The 21,297-nt window shown below is 47.0% G+C and overlaps 2 protein-coding genes across 2 annotated transcripts; one reads left to right on the forward strand and one right to left on the reverse strand.

Annotated features, from left to right (window-relative positions):
* Positions 1-17,958: 17,958 nt before the first annotated feature.
* LOC117191728 (kinesin-like protein Klp61F) lies at positions 17,959-19,401 on the reverse strand. Its single transcript, XM_033396515.1, has 3 exons — positions 19,163-19,401; positions 18,130-19,115; positions 17,959-18,064 (listed from the first exon to the last, which is right to left on the reverse strand). The coding sequence occupies exons 1-3, from the start codon at positions 19,399-19,401 to the stop codon at positions 18,027-18,029; spliced, it is 1,263 nt and encodes a 420-aa protein (XP_033252406.1). The 3' UTR covers positions 17,959-18,026.
* A 54-nt stretch (positions 19,402-19,455) lies between these two features.
* On the forward strand, positions 19,456-19,903 carry LOC117191729 (kinesin-like protein Klp61F). Its single transcript, XM_033396516.1, has 2 exons — positions 19,456-19,726; positions 19,815-19,903. The coding sequence occupies exons 1-2, from the start codon at positions 19,456-19,458 to the stop codon at positions 19,901-19,903; spliced, it is 360 nt and encodes a 119-aa protein (XP_033252407.1).
* Positions 19,904-21,297: the final 1,394 nt, after the last annotated feature.

The following is a 21,297-nucleotide window of genomic DNA, read 5'->3' on the forward strand; positions in this document are numbered from 1 at the left end:
TTGTACGAGTAATAATCAACTAGCACAGCACTAGCATTTAACCCGTATTCAGAGCAGACTGTAAGTTTAAGTTAGTCTGAAATTGTTTTTATTAACATACGAATAATGAAATTGAACAAAACCCTTAATAATTTGTTGTCAGTAAGTAAGTAGTATATAATGGTTATATAGACAGTTAATATTGTATAAACGAATATCTTTACTGTATGTACCATTTTGTACCAGAGTAAATATTTTGTAATTGCAAATGTTAGATTTATGCATTCTTGAATTTTCATTTCTTTTTCTTTTCGTTATAATAGTTTTATTATCTTTAATTGGTTTTCTGTTTTCTGTTGATATGATTCGGTTCAAAATTTGTGTGTTGTTTACGCACATAATATGGTTAATGGTTCCTAATCTTGTTCGTTACTCTTTTATTACCCTTTTTGTATATCTTTTGTTTTATAAATTAGTCTTTAGCTAAGCTGAGGAGCGTAGCGTATCGGATCAAATCAAAACGGCAAAACTAAAAAAAAAACTAAACTAAAAACGCAGAATCATAGACGAGGGGGAACGTTGTGAGTTGCTGCGGACACCGCAACTCTACAGTTATACCCGATACTAAGTCAGTATGGCTCTCCTCCGGCAGACGCCTCTACAGAAAATCAGTCTGAGCGTGACGTCGGGCGCTGCGTAGCCACTGCAAATTGATTTGTTCCTTTTGGCTATAAAAATTATCTGATCTAAACCAGATTCAGCAATCTGATAGATATGGTCGCTATCTATGATTTTGCGTTTTTAATTTTCTCGAATGTGAAATATTGTAAATGCAACAGATTTTCGTCTTTTGTGGGGGCGGAAGGGGGTGGGGCGAAATTCTGAGATATACCTTTTATAGTGAGATCTAACAGAAGTGCGGATACCAAATTTGGTTACTCTAGCCTTAATAGTCTCTGAGATTTGTGGATGCCACAGATTTTCGTCCTTTGCGGGGGCGGAAGGGGGTGTGGCGAAATTTTGACACAAAACGGTCAAGGTCCGATATCACAGGAGTGTGGATACCAAATTTGGTTGCTCTAGCTCTAATGGGTTCTGAGATCCTTGAACTCATATTTTTCAATTGGCAAAACCGACCATGAAACCTGTGTGTTATAGAGAGACAGAGCGAGAAAGAATGAAATTGTTTTCTTGATTCTGGCTATAATAATTATACGATCTGGTTCAGATTTTGCACTCTAGAACAAATAGTCATCCTCTACGATTCTGGTCCTCTTTTTGGTTTTCTCGTATCTTTAAAATTGTGGATGCCACAGATTTTCGTCCTTTGTGGGGGCGGAAGTGGGCGGGGCGAAGTTTTGAAATATTCTTGTAGCAGTGACATATCTCAGAAGTCTGGATCCAACCCATCGTTGCTCTAGCTCTTATAGTCTTTGAGCATTAGGCGCTGAAGGGGACGGACAGACGGACTTTATGCTGACTTTATACTTTATGGGGTCGGAAACGATTCCTTCTGGACGTTACACACATCCACTTTTACCACAAATCTAATATACCCCAATACTCATTTTGAGTAACGGGTATAATAATGCCATAAATTGGATAAACAATCCAAGCACAGTTTGCCAAAAAACAGACTTTATGGACAAGCAATTTAGTTTAGTGTTTACTCTGCTCTCCTCCTCCCACGCAGCTAGAGGGTCTCTCGATCTGATCACATCACGTATTCGGGAAGGGTATGGTAAAATATCATGTGAGAATGTTATAGCAGTGTAAGACAGTACGTATATAGTATAAATTATTGACAGACGATCGGAGAAACGCGGCTGATCCTGTGCAGCTGGACATATACATATTCAGTTTATCGCGTTAAAAACTTTACATCAATCACGTCTGTCCCCCTTCTACTTACTCTTTCCGAAGTGTTGTCATTTGCTGATTTCACTTTTGCAGCTGTTCCCACAGACAGAAAGAAGAACAGGGCTGAAAGGTTTATAAATATAAATTCACTCAAAGAAAAAATGAGAAGTCGAAACAGTTTTCGAATCGCGAATGAAGATAATCTCATTATTATTTTTCTTTTAAAACTAGTAATAATGTCGTTGGACTCCCTTTCCTTTGTGACACACTTTATTCTCAAATTCCAGAGTGATACGAGTACTTTTTTTTTTTACCAGTGTTATAGTATATACATATGTGAGCTCCAAGAGAAGGGGGAATAAAATTCCACTCCAGACTCCGTATACTCTGTGATTTCGACATGAACCAAATGTTTAAGAGTTTAAGGGCAATTTGTGTTTTCCGAAGCTTTTCGCAATAAGTATAGATTACCTTGACTACATCAATATTTCTGAAAGTAGTGCTCTTAATTGCTAGGTTCAGATGCGACTGAGAGAGGAGTTGCTCACTTTTGAAATCGTTTGCTGTTAAGTTTTCTGTTAATTATTGTGATATTACGCCATTCTGTCAACCGATGTCTTAGTAAGACTTTGGGTCGAGCTTCAGCTTGGACAAACAATGAAGTTGTTTGTCAATTGCTTGGGCAAATACTCGTACTCAGGTGGAAAAACAAATACCAGAATGGGGAAGAGGTTAAGATGGGAGACAAGAAAATATCAAATAAAGGGCCAATTAAGGAAGGTGATTGTGCGATTCTGTTTATCTTATCAACGACAAATTTTGACCCCAGGGGCGTCATTTACAATCCTCAATTTGTTTGCATACTAAAGCAAGATTAGCCGAAAAGCTACCAACAAAAGAGCTACCTTCCTGATTCCCAATTCGTAGGCTATTGATAAACAATCAGTGGGGGAATATTCAAATTAGCCAGGTCTCATGTGTGATTAGCCGATTTCTCACACATTTCAAGAATCAAAGCAGACAGCAGACAGAACGGAACAGAACAGAACACAACAGAGCGGAGAAGACGGATGTGGCTGTGACTGTGGCTCTGCCTCCAGCTGCTGGCCAGCTCCATGGACAGACAGTCCATGTGTGACAGTGTGAAAATCATCGTAGCATGAAGCGTTGTCAAATACCGTTTGTTGCGGGGGTCGGTCCACTCTCATGCTTTTGTTTCGGCCATTTCAAGGTCAGTACAGAAACCGTCTGTTGGGTCAGACCTCCCTCCATTGACCAGAGCAGAGCTCTAACAATGCGCGTTCTGGCATCATTTTCATAGAAACGGCATTAGAAGTTACTCATACGCAGCGTGGGTTGGATAAGATTAACGAAAGCCCACATAGACATAGCTCATCCTCCCCATTCTCACTTGACTCTTTGCAGACAGCAGAATGAGCTCTAACAACTGCGGTTTCATCGATCCGCAGGGCCAGTTGAGCGCAGCCCTCTCTAATCGGGACATACGGGAATTCCACACTGCCCTGGACAGCGGTGCCCAGGCCAATCGCCAGGACGATCGAATGCCTCTCAGGTGGGCTCCTGCATTCAGCTGCTGCTCGAGTACGGAGCCTCTCCGAATTTGGTGGATCAGGGCGAGTTCACGCCCCTCCACCATGTGCTAAAGAATATAAAGATTGAGGCATGCACTAAGCTGGAGCTGATCCGACTTTTCCTGAAACAACCACAGTTGGACATTGACAGCTATCGGAACGGGCAGGTACGCCAGATGCTGAGGGATCAGTATCCGGAACTGCCGTTGCCGGAGCTGCGCGAGGCCGGAGCAGAGATCGACTGCGAGCGACTCCTCCGCACGCTGCGGGACGGAGACGAGAACCAGTTCGAGCAACAGTTCGCGGAGTACCACCAGAACGTCAGCGGAAACGCAGACAACCAATGCAATGCCAACCAGGAGGAGTATCAGTCCCTGCTGGCGGAGAGTATCAAGCGGGGCAAGCAGCGAGCCTTTGAGGCCATCCTCGAGACGGTCATCAACATTAATCCTTCAAAATTGAGCGACATCAGCCCCGTGGAGTTGGCCGTAATCTGGGGCAACCACAGGGCGCTAGAGAAGCTGTTGAAGCATCCGCAGCTGAGGCTGACATCGCATTCCAAGCTGCTGAACGCGGTTATCAGTCGCCTGGGTGAGCAGCCGCTGGACGACTTCTGTGACCACTAGCGCTGCTTCCAGCTGCTGCTCGAGAGCGATCGTGTGGACATCAATGAGGCGGACAAGGCTGGCCTGGTGCCACTCTCCTATGCGGTCAAGTATCGCAACACAAAGGTGGCACAGGAGCTTCTACGGCAGGGAGCGAACATCGGGGCGAGAAGCGCGTTCGGAGATCTTCCCATACAGGAGATGGACCCGAAAGTGCTGGAGGAGCACTTCGATTCCTGCATCACCACCAACGGAGAGAAGCCCGGTGACCAGAGTTTCGAGATCATCATCAACTACAAGAAACTGATGAGACGCCAGCGAGAGCCCGGGCAGTCGGACAAGCGGAGCATTGGCCATCCTCACCAATTGGAGGACGAGATGACTCCAATCGCATACATCGCCGGTTCCAAGGAGCTGCGTTACCTGCTGCAGCACCCGCTAATCTCGAGTTTCCTCTTCCTCAAGTGGCACCGCCTCTCGGTGATCTTCTATCTGAACTTTCTACTTTACTGTCTCTTCACTGCCTCCATTATCACGCATACGCTCCTTAAGTTCCACGAAAGCGACCACACGGGCCTGACTGCCCTCTTCGGCCTGTTCTCTTGGATAGGGATTGTGTATCTCATGATCCGAGAGGTCATACAGCTTGCCATGTCGCCGCTGCTGTACTTCAGGTCCATCACGAACCTGATGGAGGTGGCTCTCATTGTCTTGTCGATCCTAACCTGCATGGAAGCCAGCTACGACAAGGAGACGCAGCGCATACTGGCTGTCTTCACCATTCTGCTGGTGTCCGTGGAGTTCTGCCTGCTGGTTGGCTCCCTGCCAGTACTCTCAATTTCGACGCACATGCTCATGCTGCGCGCCGTCTCCAGCAGCTTCATCAAGAGCTTTGCTCTCTACTCGATCTTTGTACTTACGTTTGTGCTTCTACATACTGTTTGGCAAGCCCCAGGTGGATTGCTCCTCTCCGAAGGACAGCACGCCAGAGCCAGCAAAGGAGGGAGAAGATGATGGTCACTTCAACACATTCTCCGTGCCCATCGAGGCGCTCATCAAGACGATTGTGATGCTCACGGGAGAATTTGATGCCGGTGACATAAAGTTTGACAGCGTCTACACTTACCTGATCTTCCTGCTCTTTGTGTTCTTCATGACCATTGTGCTGTTCAATCTCTTGAATGGTCTGGCTGTCAGCGATACTCAGGTGGGTTTATATTTCCTTTTCTTCCTCGGCTTTATCCAACTGTTTTCTCCCCTCTCTTTTCCCACAGGCCATCAAGGCCCAGGCGGAACTGAACGGCGCCATTGTCCGCACCAATCTGCTGACCCGCTACGAGCAAGTTCTCACTGGCCGAGATGGACACGCTCAGACCTCATCGTCCCAGTTGAACAAAGGCAGTCGGTTCGCTCGAGAAAGACCATGAGCTAGTCACCGGTTCAATCGTAATTTTCTTCATGCTTTTCTTGAGTTTCACGCCCTCGTGGCTTTTCCCACACTTGGGACCACACTAGGCAGAAAAGCGAAAGGAGAGAAAATCTTCACTGATGAATCGCCTGATCGGATCGGATGGGCTGTTATATACTCACAACACATACTCATTGGCCGCATTTGCGAATCGCTGGGCTGTGAACAAGCTTGAATTGAAAGAGTGTCGGCACTTCGGGGTGCCAAAGATACATATCTTTACCCCTTGAATCAGCTCGTGTTGATTTTTCTGCCGTGCATTGCACTTTTGAGCTCAGGTCCTAAACGAGAGTCACACACCACACACATGCACATTATTATCATTATCATCATCATTATGATAATGACTGTGAGCGAACGAATGCTGATGAAGCCTCATTGTCAATGTCGAAAGTTATGGGATTGGTTAAGGAAACCCAAGGTGGAATATGAAAAGTATTGCGTTCTGCTCTGGCATAGGATCCCAGCTTTAATGTGTAACGTGTCACCTACGCACGTCTGTGTATATAAATCCTGCCAGGCTAGCTGTTATTCAGCGAAGGAAAGCACACGCTTTGGGTTTCCGGCCTCTGCTCGTCGGCTATTGGAGTGATGTTCTTGCCCCCCTCCTGCTGGTGGCCTATACGCATTATACCGCGAATGAAATAGCGTGTCACGACGAAAATGCTTAACCGGGAGACACTGTTTATCCCTGAATAGAATTGTGGATGTGTGCTGGAAAGGTATCTCAACTCCGCCTCTGGTGTTGTCGAGGTCGTGTCGCCCACCCTACCATGGCCATTCCAAACCGTTCGATTTATTGACGGAATGGCCCCTTTGTCTGGGGCGTCCTACATGGGGAATTTGCCAGCGAAAGCAAAGCGGTAGATTAATACATTATAAAGTTTATTCACTTACTGGCTAAAACAATAACATTACCCGCAATTACCATAATATAATCACCCACATTAAAAGAATAGCTAAATGAAATATATGTATAAAATTCCTGCAAATACTTGGCTATGTGTCATACAAACGATACACTAAACAAGTCCGAAATGGACAAACTAACTTGCTTGCTGACTCCGTAATGTTACGAAACCAATTCGAGTGGGCACTTCTCCCTCTCACTCACCGACCGGCCCTAGTTCCCTTGTTTCAAGTTGTAATTTATCAATAACAGAATTTAAGTCCACTCATACCTTTTCTCCAGTTTATGGCTCCATCGGCGAAAGCGCTTTCCTCGATGAATACCTAAAGCTGCTGTGGCGGAAGAACACTTAAATGGGCACAAGGTTGGGGGAAATCATATTTGCAGATCGGCGAGAGTCACGAGAAGCCACTACCGGAATCAAATCTAACTCTCTCCTAATTAACTCCGCACAGAAATCATAATTAATTACACATTTACAAACACGAATACAATTACTCCGTCAATCCGTTGCTTCCTCTTTTTATACCCGATACTCAAAATGAGTATTGGGGTATATTAGATTTGTGGTAAAAGTGGATGTGTGTAACGTCCAGAAGCAATCGTTTCCGACCCCATAAAGTATATATATTCTTGATCAGCATCAATAGCCGAGTCGATTGAGCCCTGTCTGTCTGTCCGTCTGTCCGTCCGTCCGTCCGTCCGTCCGTCCGTCCGTCCGTCCGTCCCCTTCAGCGCCTAGTGCTCAAAGACTATAAGAGCTAGAGCAACGATGTTTTGGATCCAGACTTCTGTGATATGTCACTGCTACAAAAATATTTCAAAACTTCGCCCCGCCCACTTCCGCCCACACAAAGGACGAAAACCTGTGGCATCCACATTTTTAAAGATACGATAAAACCAAAAATGCAGAATCGTAGAGGATGACTATATGTTCTAGAGTGTAAAATCTCAACCAGATCGTATAATTATTATAGCCAGAATCAAGAAAACAATTTCATTCTTTCTCGCTCTGTCTCTCTCTAACACACAGGTTTCATGGTCGGCTTTGCCAATTGCAAAATATGAGTTCAAGGATCTCAGAACATATAAGAGCCAGAGCAACCAAATTTGGTATCCACACTCCTGTGATATCTGACCTTGACCGTTTTGTGTCCAAATTTCGCCACACCCCTTCCGCCCCCGCAAAGGACGAAAATCTGGGGCATCCACAAATCTCAGAGACTATTAAGGCTAGATTAACCAAATTTAGTATCCGCACTTCTGTTAGATCTCACTATAAAACTTTTATCTCAGAATTTCGCCCCCCCCCTTTCCGCCCCCACAAAGAACGAAAATCTGTTTCATCCACAATATTGCACATTAGAGAAAACTAAAAACGCAGAATCATAGATAATGACTATATCTATCAGATTGCTGAATCTGGATCAGATCGGATCATTTTTGTAGCCAAAAGCAAGAAATCAATTTTCAGTGGCTACGCAGCGCCCGACGTCACGCTCAGACTGATTTTCTGTCTCTCTCGCACGCACTCTTTGTCGTGTGGTTCAATATTAGCGGCGTCTGCCGCAGGAGAGCCATACTGACTTAGTATCGGGTATAACTGTAGAGTTGCGGTGTACGCAGCAACTCACAACGTTCCCCCTCGTTTTTTTCTATTCTCTTTCTCCCGACTGTTATCTATGTTTCCTTTCCACCTCCTGGGCGAAAGGGAACAGCACAAATTCTTTCCCCTGCTTCTGCAGGTGAAAGGTACGCGAAAGCAAAGAAAAGGCCAAACGGCCAATCTCCGACGGTGCTAGATTAACACTTTCTCTCCGCCGATCTGCTCGCGACCAAGGGACGGGCCCTCCTCATCTGCCGCGTCGCGCTCGTTTACTAAAGTGCCGACGCCAACGCCTCGTGAAGCTAGCCGCTTGGGGGGACCGAGCGTTCCCCAAATATCTTCTCCCTCTGCTTCCACGCTCGCTTCTCTGATGGCTGAGCGCTTTCCAGACAGTCCCAAAGGTTTAAACGCCACTTTGTTAGGCTTGCGGCTGCTGTTGTTTGCTGGCTGGCTTCCAGCCAGGGCTTTAGCCCTTCTCTTCCCGCAGCACTCACCCCAACCGGACTCAGCGCTATACGGCTTCTGACGACTGAATAGCCCACTCGCCTTCAACCAAGAATCTCGCAGTCGAATCTTGGATTTAGATATTTAGATTCCCTAGAGTTTTTCTCTTCACTAAATTCTTGGTTTTTCCTTTTCGTCGGACCGATACGCAACCGACTCAATTGACTTTTACGAGGGAATAGCCAATAGGGACGCCAACGTTCTGGCGGCAAATCCTCTAACAGGTCCCTGGATGCATTTTCAACAGAGATAGCCTGACGTTTTGACCTGTTACCGTCTTTTTGGTTTTCCCTTGACCTGTCGTTTGCCTGCCACTCTGAGCACTAGATGGCGCCACAAAAAAACTCAGCATTTCCTGCTACAAGCGCTACAAAAGCACCCCCGAAAGATCAGGCTTGGGGGTCACACTCCCAAGAATGATAACAGGACAGCTTGAAGCAGTTGGTTTACTGACGAAGATCTTTCGCGTGAAACCGTCCTACGTAACGACCCTGCAAATCCTCTAACTCATAGTAGGTCTGCCCTATCTTCTTTTTGACCCTGGCCTTCAGAAAGGCCGGACCCAACTTCGCGCTGTACCCTGACTGAAAATTGCTCTGCCTGAAATTTCTTCGGAACACCTCCTGGCCGACATTGTAGGATATGTCTCTCGACCGTAAGTTATACTGCCGTTCATTCTTATCGTTCTGTTTTTTCATGACTTCTAGAGCCTTGCTTCGAACCAAGTCTAATGAATCCTCCCGCGAGAAAACTGCTGACCTGTCGTCCATCACCCGCAATGCTCTCAGCTTGTATGTTGCCCCGGACGTGATGAAATGCTGTCCGAACACCATATAATATGGAGTTGCATTCAGACTTGCATGCACCGCCGAACGCAATGCGCAGCAAATGCTGCTGAGGTGCTCGTTCCAGTCCTTCTGATCCTCGCGCACATAAGATCGGATTGTTGCAATCACCGAGCGATTTACACGTTCGGAAGCATTAGCTTGGGGTGCGTACAGGGCCGTGAGAGTGTGCGAAACTTTATATTCCCGGAGTAGCTTTTGGAATGCCTCAGACTTAAATTGTGTGCCATTGTCGGATACTATTGTCTCCGGAACCCCGAAAGCATGAAAAAGATCTTGCTGCATGTATTTGACTACCACGTCCGCGGTCAATTTCTTCACTGCCTTAAGAAACACATATTTAGAATAGTGATCGAGGACGATAGAGATGCCTATATGTCCACTTCTTGAACGGGGATATGGCCCCAGGAAATCTACATATAATTTCTGGAAGAAACGTTGTGACTCGGGCGCAATTCCAATCTTCGGTCTCTGGATTGTATTGGGGCCTTGGTAGTCTTGCAGACATCACAAGCCTGGATATACTTCTTCACATCGGCAACCAAACCATGGCCAGTAATAATACCGCCGTATCCTTTCTAGGGTTTTGTGAATGCCTCAATGGGAAGCCAGTGGATTGTCGTGCGCGTTACGCAAAACGTCAACCACTAACCCTTGAGGAATCCAGAGTTTCCAAATGAACACATCATGTAGCACCTCTCCTGTTGCGTGATCTGACCTACGATACAACAAGTTATCTACAATTTTGAGATCTGGCAACTTATCAATATTGGCCCTAACCCTTTCTACGATCTCCACGTAATCTTCTGCCTTGAATTCTGGCGATTCCAAATCCACCAACAACCCATTGCTCGCGTCTAGAGTCGCCACTTCCTCCTCATTTACGCGGGAAAGAGCATCCGGAACCACATTAAGCCTGCCGCTACGATGCTCGATTTTAAACGAGAAACTCTGCAGCTTTAATGCCCATCGGGCTAGACGTGAGTGTAAGTCAGTTTGTGACATGAGCCACTTTAAAGAGGCGTGATCAGTGATTACAGTAAATTCATGCCCCTCGATGTAAGCTCTGAACCTATTTATGCAAACTATTGCGGCCAGACATTCTTGTTCGGTGACCGAATAATTCTTTTGGGCTTTGTTGAGTTTTTTCGATACAAACGCAATCGGATATTCGTCCCCCTCCGGCGTCTTCTGCACCAGCACTCCCCCAACGCCTGTCTTGCTAGCGTCACAGTGAACAGAGAATGGTTTGCTAAAATCAGGACTACGCAAAACTGGCGCTGAGCAAAGCATCTCCTTCAACTTTTCAAAAGCTTCCTGACCCTCTGGAGTCATTGAAAATTTCTGTCTGGGTTGGAGCAAGTCCGTGAGAGGCGCGGCTACCGATGCGAAGTTGCTTATAAACTTCCTGTACCAGCCTACCATACCTAGGAAGCGACGCAGAGACTTTAGGGATTTTGGCAAAGGAAAATCGGACATAGCCGAAATCTTATCCGGATCTGTACGAATCACCCCTTCGCCTACTATATGCCCCAAATACCGCACTGACTTCATGCAAAACTTGCTTTTCTCCACATTCAGCGTTAACCCTGCCGCTTTTATGTAACTTGCCACTTCACTCAACACCCTCCGATGTGACTCAAAACTGTCCGGCACAATCAAAAGGTCGTCCAGGTACACAAAAACTTCATTTCTTAAACTGGCCGGAATTACCTTGTCCATCAGCCTTGTCATGGTTTGCGAAGCATTAGTGAGACCAAAAGGCATTACCTTATACTGGTAGAGAGGTTTCCCCGGAACCGTGAACGCTGTTTTATCTAAGGGAACTTGCCAATAGGCATCCTTAACATCCAGGTTTGAAATAAACAACGCCTTAGGAAGACGTCCTAGAATCCCATCAATTTGTGGTAACGGATACGCGTCTTTTTTGGTCACCGCGTTAACTTTCCTACTATCTAGACATAGCCTCACCTTTCCTGGCTTCTGCACCAATACTACCGGTGATGACCACGCACTATCGGATTCCTCTATCACCCCTAAGCTGAGCATCCGATCTATCTCCGCATATAACAATTTCTCTACCGCAGGAGATACAGGGAAGTGTCTCTGCTTCACGGCTTTTGCATCACCTACATCAATTGAATGCGAAAGCAGAGCCGTCTTTCCTAGACCGGAAACGGAAAACGAAGGAAATAAATTGATGGTCGCTTGCAACTGGTCCATTTCCCCTCGGCTGAGGTTCTGCGGTTCATGAACTATCTCTGCCAGCGACATGCTGGGTGGTAATAAATCGAAACTTGACCAAAAATCGATCCCTAAATACAAGTCCTGGCTGAGCGTTGGAATAATGTGCAGCTCAAGGTCCTTCACTGCACCCTTATACTGCACCGGTGTCCGCAGTCGTCCCACTACCTCTTGCCTCCGTCCATCCGCAGTGGAAGCATTTACAACTCCTCTCTTAAAAGGAATTCGGCTTTGGATTACGCGTTCTGCTAACTTTCCGCCAATAACACTCATAGCTGCTTCGGTGTCCAATAGACCAAGGACCGTTTGATCCAACAGGCGAACTTCCGCATATGGACGCTTGTCCTTCTGCTTGTAACGAATGCAATTTATCGCTTTCGCCGCCTGCCGGAACGCTCTCATCCTTCTTGCACTCCTTGTGAGGGACTTATTACTGGGTTGGTCGTTGGTGAAAAGCGAATGGGATCTGGCATGGACTAGTTGTGGCCAGACTAAAGCTTGGTGTATGTCGGATTCTGATTTCTCAGACGGAAGCTGGGCGGTAGTTTTAAGTATCCCTACTGGGATTTCGCCTCTGCACTCGACTGCTTGCGCTGAACACTGACCGGCTGGCGAGGCTGGGTGTTCACTTTGCCGTTTTTTTTTGGCATTTGCTACACGACGGCTTATATTTATTAGGTGCTCCGCACCCAAAGCAAAAAATTTTCCTTTTGCTATCGCAACCGTGGTAGCGATGCCCCCCCTCCTTTCGGCAGTTCCAGCAAATCAGTGCCATGGCTGCCACCTCGTCCTCTTCTTCTACATCCGAGAATTCGGAGGCCTCCTCTAATTGGGCTTCCTCTACCAATTCCGCAACCTGTTTCCGGAAAGGAATCAATTTCTGGTACCCATGACTCCGCCTAACATTCTACGGAGTCGATTTGGACATTCAGGAGCTCATGTCTAATTTCAAGTCGCAAATTGCGCCTTAAAGTTTCCACAATCGCTTTCTCTGACATGGGAGTTTCCAAATCATCCATCAGCTGTATCAGGGCGTCGTGGAAGGAATCGAAATTTTCTTTTTCTTTTTGCTTCGTGTCCCTTATCGCTTCTCTGATATCCACATCGGTTCGAGAATCCCTAAGCTGCTTTCTTAGGGCTTGGCATAACCGGTCCCATCTCATCGATCCGGAAGTCTTGTGGCAGACTGGCGTTACTGCACAGAACTGGAAAATTTCCCTCGAGAGTCTGATGCGTCAAAGCCTCTACCCTATAGAGAAAATTATCAATGCTCAATCCTTCTTGGGTCCCATTAAAACGTAATTTCCAACTATTGAGGATATGGGCGACTTTGTCCGGTCGCTGACTCAGATCTGAGACTGCACTGCTTGGACGGTCGTAGCTCGGAAACTGTGCTGAATACTGACTATTCAGTCCCTGTCGGAATGTTTCCTCCACTTCTCTGTCCCTATTTTGTTGGACCGGATTATCCGCTTCCCCACGTCTATTCCCTTGAGGAATGCTATTGCCAGTCTCTTGGAAATGTGCTGCTATGCTGGACTGAATGATTTGAGCCATTTTTTCCGTGAGCTGGGCTACCACCTCGTTTTGTTTCGTGCTGATGGCCTGTGTAACCATGCTACTAACTCTTTCAGCGGTTATGGCTGCTGCATCTTTTTGCTTGGCCTGGGACCTGGTATTATGAGGAGTACTTCTATCGACGCATAGCGTCTTGCATGTGGGACAGGTAGTATGGGTCTTGACATGTGACTCAATACAAGTTTTGTGAAACTCGTGGCTGCACATTGTTTTCAATGTAGGAGCCGAAGCCAAAGTTTTCCCACACAACTGGCATTTTGGCGCCGGAGCCGGTTCAGGCTCGTTATCGGTGTTCTCCATTGTACAAAAAAATAAATCAAACTTAATTCCTAACTGTCCTGACAAAAATATATCCCACAAAAACTACACGACAAAACCTAAACACTTACTTATCAAACGCAGACAAAACCAAAGTTAAAAATGTATTAATAGTAAAACTAAATTAAGTATTCTAGTTAAAAGTCAGATAACTTATGCTAGCAAACCTAAGATGACCTAAAAATTCAAAAATAATAAGTAATTTTACGTGAACTCAAATTGCAAAGAGAACTGATTCCTCGTGTTATAATTCATAGCTTCCTACGTTGCCAACTTAGGGTCAATGGCCCAGCAACCGCCACAGCTGTTCTCACGTCTCGCTTCCCTTGTACAGCGAGAGAGCTAGCAAATCAACAGCCCTACCAAATAACACACATGGAATGTAAACCACAAGAATAGAACGCAAAGAATATGATACGATAAAATAAAGTCATAAAAATTTTTGCCTTACGCATAGCTAATCCCCATGCGAAACGGACCCTATGCTAATTGAGACCCCAATTCCTAAGCACAAAAGAAAATGAAAAGAATGTGTACGCGCGCAGACGCCTTGCACTTGTCGCTGTCTAATCAAAACCAACAACAACTGCATGCGCGAGCCGTGGCCAGCTGCTGCTTTTATTCGCGCCGCTGTCGTCCAAACATCTCGGCTCGGCACTCTACACTTGAAATGAGCATGCTGCTTCTGATTTCACTCGTGGCCAACGGAATTCTATAATCAAGATTAATCCGAGTATGTCCAACGCGCTAAAACTCATCAGCAGCAATGGCTAAGCCTTCCGCAAAGTCCTTCAGCCGTGGGCAGGGTTCCGTAAGTAAACGAGATTCCCTCTGCAGTCCTATGCGCCCGAAAGACCATGTTTAAGACTCCTGCCTCAGAAAAAGTAGGGTATTATTAAGATCGATGCACTTTTCGAAACGCTCCTCAGACGTGGCCAGAAGACGCTCCAGAAGTCAAAACTTCTACTTCCGTTTTCCGAATCGTCTGACGGACCCTCTACTTGGTGTTGAGAAAAGAAGATATTCTTGAGCAATGACCACTTCCAGAGAAACAATTTTGGTCAATGCCGTCTATGCTGAATCGGGATGTTTTAAAAACAACAAAAAGGATGTCACAGTGTTGATGGTGTCACACCTGAATAGGTGTGGCCCCACGTTGGGCGCCAATTTTTAGTTATAATACTATATCTATGATTCATAAATGTAACGTGTCACCTACGCACGTCTGTGTATATAAATCCTGCCAGGCTAGCTGTTATTCAGCGAAGGGAAGCACACGCTTTGGGTTTCCGGCCTCTGCTCGTCGGCTATTGGAGTGCCCCCCTCCTGCTGGTGGCCTATACGCATTATACCGCGAATGAAGTAGCGTGTCACGACGAAAATGCTTAACCGGGAGACACTGTTTATCCCCGACAAAGAGTGCGTGCGAGAGAGACAGAAAATCAGTCTGAGCGTGTTGATTTATTCCTTTTGGCTATAAAAATGATCTGATCTGATCCAGATTCAGCCATCTGATAGATATGATCATTATCTATGATTCTGCGTTTTTAGTTTTCTCGTATCCTCAATATTGTGGATGCAACAGATTTTCATCCTTTGTGGGGGCGGAAGGGGGTGTGGCGGAATTTTGAGATATACGTTTTAAAGTGAGATCTAACACGAGTGCGGATACCAAATTTGGTTGCTCTAGCTTTTATAGTCTCTGAGATCTAGGCGCTAATGTTTTACTCTAAGCAAAGCCGGCTATGCTACGTGTGTGTTAGAGAGAGACAGGGCGAGAAAAAATGAAATTTGGCGAAATTTGGACACGAAACGGTCAAGGTCCGATATCACAGGAGTGTGGAACCAAATCTTTAAAAATGTGGATGCCACAGATTTTCGTCCTTTGTGGGGGCGGAAGTGGGCGGGGCGAAGTTTTGAAATATTTTTGTAGCAGTGACATATCACAGAAGTCTGGATCCAAAACAACGTTGCTCTAGCTCTTATAGTCTTTGATCACTAGGCGCTGAAGGGGACGGACAGACGGACAGACGTCCGGACGGACAGACAGACAGGGCTCAATCGACTCGGCTATTGATGCTGATCAAGAATATATATACTTTATGGGGTCGGAAACGATTCCTTCTGGACGTTACACACATCCACTTTTACCACAAATCTAATATACCCCAATACTCATTTTGAGTATCGGGTATAACAAGTCCGAAATGGACAAACTAACTTGCTTGCTGACTCCGTAATGTTACGAAACCAATTCGAGTGGGCACTTCTCCCTCTCACTCACCGACCGGCCCTAGTTCCCTTGTTTCAAGTTGTAATTTATTAATAACAGAATTTAAGTCCACTCATACCTTTTCTCCAGTTTATGGCTCCATCGGCGAAAGCGCTTTCCTCGATGAATACCTAAAGCTGCTGTGGCGGAAGAACACTTAAATGGGCACAAGGTTGGGGGAAATCATATTTGCAGATCGGCGAGAGTCACGAGAAGCCACTACCGGAATCAAATCTAACTCTCTCCTAATTAACTCCGCACAGAAATCATAATTAATTACACATTTACAAACACGAATACAATTACTCCGTCAATCCGTTGCTTCCTCTTTTTTTTTCTATTCTCTTTCTCCCGACTGTTATCTATGTTTCCTTTCCACCTCCTGGGCGAAAGGGCACAAATTCTTTTCCCCTGCTTCTGCAGGTGAAAGGTACGCGAAAGCAAAGAAAAGGCCAAACGGCCAATCTCCGACGGTGCTAGATCGACACTTTCTCTCCGCCGATCTGCTCGCGACCAAGGGACGGGCCCTCCTTATCTGCCGCGTCGCGCTCGACTACTAAAGTGCCGACGCCAACGCCTCGGGAAGCTAGCCGCTTGGGGGGACCGAGCGCTCCTCAAATGTCTTCTCCATCTGCTTCCACGCTCGCTTCTCCGATGGCTGAGCGCTTTCCTGACAATCCCAAAGGTTTAAACGCCACTTTGTTAGGCTTGCGGCTGCTGTTGTTTGCTGGCTGGCTTCCTTGGACGATCGAATCCGCACTGCTTAACTTGATTTACTAAGCGCTAAGACTACAAATGGGACAACTCTTTATTCTCCTTTAGCCCTTCTCTTCTCTTGCCGCAGCACTTACCCCAACCGGACTCAGCGCTATACGGCTTCTGACGACTGAATAGCCCACTCGCCTTCAACCAAGAATCTCGCAGTCGAATCTTGGATTTAGATATTTAGATTCCCTAGAGTTTTTCTCTTCACTAAATTCTTGGTTTTTCCTTTTCGTCGGACCGATACGCAACCGACTCAATGGACTTTCACGAAGGAATAGACGATAGGGACGCCAACGTTCTGGCGGCAAATCCTCTAACAGGTCCCTGGATGCATTTTCAACAGAGATAGCCTGACGTTTTGACCTGTTACCGTCTTTTTGGTTTTCCCCTGACCTGTCGTTCGCCTGCCACTCTGAGCACTAGATGGCGCCACAAAAACTCAGCATTCCCTGCTACAAGCGCTACACCCCGTAGATGTTGTGCCGCTGCTGGCGAGGCTGTGCCGCAATCTGCTGCTGGCGGCGATTGCGTCCTCCACTGCTGCGGTGGCCAAACTCCCTATCATCGTAGCCGCCGCCGACGCCCCGGATCGGAATGGGCATGCCCCATGGAGGGACCGAACCCGGAGTCATTGCCCGATCGCTGTGTCATCTTCATGGATCGCCGGAACGAGGGTGGCGGCTGGGAGCGGGCATACCGCTGTCCCCTCACCGACCGCTGCCTGGAGCGGGCATTCCTCGGCCGCTTGGCCGTCCGCGTGCACACATAGCAGCAGATGCGCCAGTAGAGAAAACTATGAAATAAAGAAGTGGTGTGGAGTGGAGTCATTAGCGGCGGAGTCACGCAGCTGTGGAGATGTCAGCGCGCAGAGGCTCCCCGGAATGACGTGGCCATCACATCCCCAATGTTGGACAGGCAGATGAGCATCAGCGGGATGCCGACGATGGCATAGAAATCGTTGTCACCTTGCCCCAGTCGGATTTTAAGGTCTTTTAAGGATTTATTTAGCTGTCACAAAGTTGAAAAGAGTAAACGTGTACATTTCAAAGTGCTGGAAACAAAAGTTTCACACCATATTTTGGGTGGCATCATGTTTACGCGCTAAAAAGTGAGTTTTGAGTTTTGTGCTGTAAAATGGACACATCGAACAACGTACGCCTGCAACTTCAGCAGCAGCAGGAACGCAAATCGAATCAAAACATTCAGGTCTATGTGCGCGTTAGGTGAGTGCCCCATCTACGGGTAGTAGATCGCCCAATAAGTACGATTTCCATCCCTGCAGGCCGCTGAATGCACGCGAGCGATGCATACGCTCCGCAGAGGTGGTGGATGTGCTCAATCCACGCGAGATCCTCACACGCCATACCCTCGACTCGAAGTTGAAGAAGTTTACGTTTGATCGGAGCTTCGGCCCCGAGTCCGAGCAATGCGATGTCTATGCGGTGGTGGTGTCGCCCCTGATCGAAGAGGTGCTAAGCGGCTACAATTGCACGGTGTTCGCGTACGGACAGACGGGTACTGAACAGAACAGAACAGAAATAAGGTGAAAACTGGGACAGGGAGGGCTTTTGGGCGTGGGTCACCCAATTCCTGGCTCAGATGCTGCTTGGAGGCCGCCTGCTGCTCCAAATAGAGACTCAGGCTGCCGCCAATCACCTCCAGATTGTCCTGCATGCGATCCTTGAACTGATCGCAGGCACTGCATATCTTTTCATCGGTGTCCCTTCGCCGTTCGATGGTGCCATGAAGCTGTTCCGTTTCATTGGTGGCCAGATCTGCCACGGTCAGGATTTTGTGCGCCTGCGTCGTGAGCGTCTCCTCCGTTTTCATGTGCGAGGCCACCAGCTGTTTCTTCTCCTTGTAGCGGCGCTTGGTCTTCGTGAGGACCTTCTTTGTCAGCAGTAGACTCCCCTTGGTGTCGGTTAGGTGCTGCTCCGTTTTCTTCAGCTCCTGGGTCTTCTCCACGAGACTCAGGCTCACCTCGTTGAAGGTCTTCTCCTTCGACAGCAGCTCATCTTTGAGGGCCTTCAGCAGCAACATCTTCTCGTTGAGCTCTCGATTCTGCGAGTCAATTTTCATGGTCATCTCCCCGTAGGTCTCCTCCGAAAGATAGATGCCATTCTTGTCTCGCGCTGCGAGGAGATCTCGCTTCAGTTTGTCAATCTCCTCGGTGTACTCCTTGAGGACCGTTTTCTTGGTTAGCTTCTGATTGACTTCTGGCTTATTCTGGATATTCTTCGCCCGATGCGCGTACACCAGCGTGCTGAGTGTCTCGTCAATGTCCTTGTGCCCTGGCGAGATGGTGGCATTGATCGAGGTCTTTGTCCGGCCGCCCAGCGACTCCTGCAGCAGACGCGTCAGCTTCGATTCGCGGTACGGGACATGGGGGCCCGATCCACCAGAGCGGTAATCACACGGCCCAGCGTCAGGAGGCTCTGGTTGATTTTGACCGTCTCGCGCACGCGTATCCCCTTCTCGTTGCCCGCCTTGGAGAAGTTCTCGCTGCCCGCCAGATCCACCAGATTGAGTTTTCCGATCTTCAGCATATCCTCGCCATCGATGCCGTTCTCACGAATGTGCACCACTATGGAGAAGACGGTGTGGCTGCGCGAGGACTGCGCGTTCATCAGGGTGGTCGCGGTCTTGCGTCGCTCCTTGCCCTTCTCCAGGAGCTTGTAGAAATCGTCCTTGCTCTGGACAGTGATCTCCTCGAGGCCCTGGATGATCACCGAACCCTTCTTTGTGCTGTCGTCGAAGATGCGTTTTTTTGGTGAGTCATCGGTGGAGAGGAGGTCGCACAGCTCCTCGTTGTACAGCTCCAGGTAGGAGATGCGCATCGTAAACTCAACTTCCATCATGCGGAGTTCGTCGAAAAGGCATAGAGTCACCTTTTCGACGAACTCCGCATGATGGAAGTTGAGTTTACGATGCGCATCTCCTACCTGGAGCTGTACAACGAGGAGCTGTGCGACCTCCTCTCCACCGATGACTCACCAAAAAAACGCATCTTCGACGACAGCACAAAGAAGGGTTCGGTGATCATCCAGGGCCTCGAGGAGATCACTGTCCAGAGCAAGGACGATTTCTACAAGCTCCTGGAGAAGGGCAAGCTCAAGGCACGCGGTATGATGCCCACATCAGAGTCCTACAAAAGGGCCAAAAGCCAAAGACAAAAGACAGGTAGAGCAGCAATTAACGTTTGAACCGCCTCCCTCGTCCGATTCTAGGAATGAGAAAACTGGTTCCCCTCTACTCACATCTTCCCAAGAGGACTTCAACTCCGCGGTCTCATTCCCCACCATCGTGTGCGTCTTGCCAGTACCCGTCTGTCCGTATGCGAACACCGTGCAATTGTAGCCGCTTAGCACCTCTTCGATCAGGGGCGACACCACCACCGCATAGACATCGCATTGCTTGGACTCGGGGCCGAAGCTCCGATCAAACGTAAACTTCTTCGTCAACTTCGAGTCGAGGGTATGGCGTGTGAGGATCTCGCGTGGATTGAGCGACCTGCAGGGATGGAAATCGTACTTATTGGGCGATCTACTACCCGTAGATGGGGCACTCACCTAACGCGCACATAGACCTGAATGTTTTGATTCGATTTGCGTGCCTGCTGCTGCTGAAGTTGCAGGCGTACGTTGTTCGATGTGTCCATTTTACAGCACAAAACTCAAAATTCACTTTTTAGCGCGTAAAAATGATGCCACCCAAAATATGGTGTGAAACTTTTGTTTCCAGCACTTGGAAATGTACACGTTTACTCTTTTCAACTTTGTGACAGCTAAATAAATCCTTAAAAGACCTTAAAATCCGACTGGGGCAAGGTGACAACGATTTCTATGCCATCGTCGGCATCCCGCTGATGCTGCTCATCTGCCTGTCCAACTTTGGGGATGTGATTTTTTGATTTGTAAACTTGCTCAGGGCACTTAGTGTGCCCCTGAAGCGTACTTTATTAATGTTCTTATTACTAGGTGCAACATATAACATTATTTATGGAAACATTACAATTTGTTTAACATTTAGGTATTTTTTTTTTTACTTTACGGTAACATTGATAATAACAGACAGAAAAATACTAGACAGTTATCGATTATTGCTCTTGTAAACAAAAGTTAAGTTAAGATCGGCTTGTGTTTTCTTTTTTCTGACTTAGGCATAAAAATTTTGTGACGCCGCTCCTGAACCCCTCATCCGGTGCGAAACGGTGGCTTGGACGACAGGGAGACCTCCAAGCATCGGCAACGCAAGCGCGGCATCGTCTCGTCCCTCCCTTCCTGGCCGAATCCAGCCGATGCCACTCTAAGAAGAACGGCGACGCATATGCTTCTTTCTGTGAATGATATGAAACTCCTGGCTGATTTTAATATTATTTTATTTTCAGGTTTATGTTTTGTAGGTTTGGCGATCAAGTGTCAGGAATCCAGTTAGGTAATTTGTGTTGTTATATTTATTGGATTTTTAACCTTTGTTTTGACTGATTTTAATTATTTTCTATTTACAGGTTCGATTGGTCCATTGGGAGGTTTGCGTTGAGTTTGGTAAGTAACTCTATTTGTGCTTTTCCTTTGGTTAATTTTAGCTACATTTTATTTGAAGGCTAAATTAATTGTATTTTATTTGCAGGTTCAATTGGTTTATTTGGAGGTTTGCGTTGTGTTTGGTAAGCGAGTCTATTTCTGTTTTGACTGATTTTGATTGTATTCCATTTGCAGGTTTTGATTGGTTTGTTTGGAAGCTAGCGTGGT

The sequence above is a fragment of the Drosophila miranda genome, assembly GCF_003369915.1.
Source record: "Drosophila miranda strain MSH22 chromosome Y unlocalized genomic scaffold, D.miranda_PacBio2.1 Contig_Y1_pilon, whole genome shotgun sequence".
Lineage (NCBI taxonomy): Eukaryota > Metazoa > Arthropoda > Insecta > Diptera > Drosophilidae > Drosophila > Drosophila miranda.

What these genes read in the sequence shown, in the direction of transcription:
- LOC117191728 (XM_033396515.1), bottom strand. Translation starts at nt 19,401, where the DNA reads ATGGAAGTTGAGTTTACGATGCGCATCTCCTACCTGGAGCTGTACAAC. An exon ending in ACCACCCTGATGAACGCGCA is followed by an intron (nt 19,116 to 19,162) that starts GTCCTCGCGCAG and finishes TGCACATTCGTG; the next exon opens with AGAACGGCATCGATGGCGAG. An exon ending in GCATCTGAGCCAGGAATTGG is followed by an intron (nt 18,065 to 18,129) that starts GTGACCCACGCC and finishes TGTTCTGTTCAG; the next exon opens with TACCCGTCTGTCCGTACGCG.
- LOC117191729 (XM_033396516.1), top strand. Translation starts at nt 19,456, where the DNA reads ATGGAAGTTGAGTTTACGATGCGCATCTCCTACCTGGAGCTGTACAAC. An exon ending in AAGCCAAAGACAAAAGACAG is followed by an intron (nt 19,727 to 19,814) that starts GTAGAGCAGCAA and finishes CATCTTCCCAAG; the next exon opens with AGGACTTCAACTCCGCGGTC.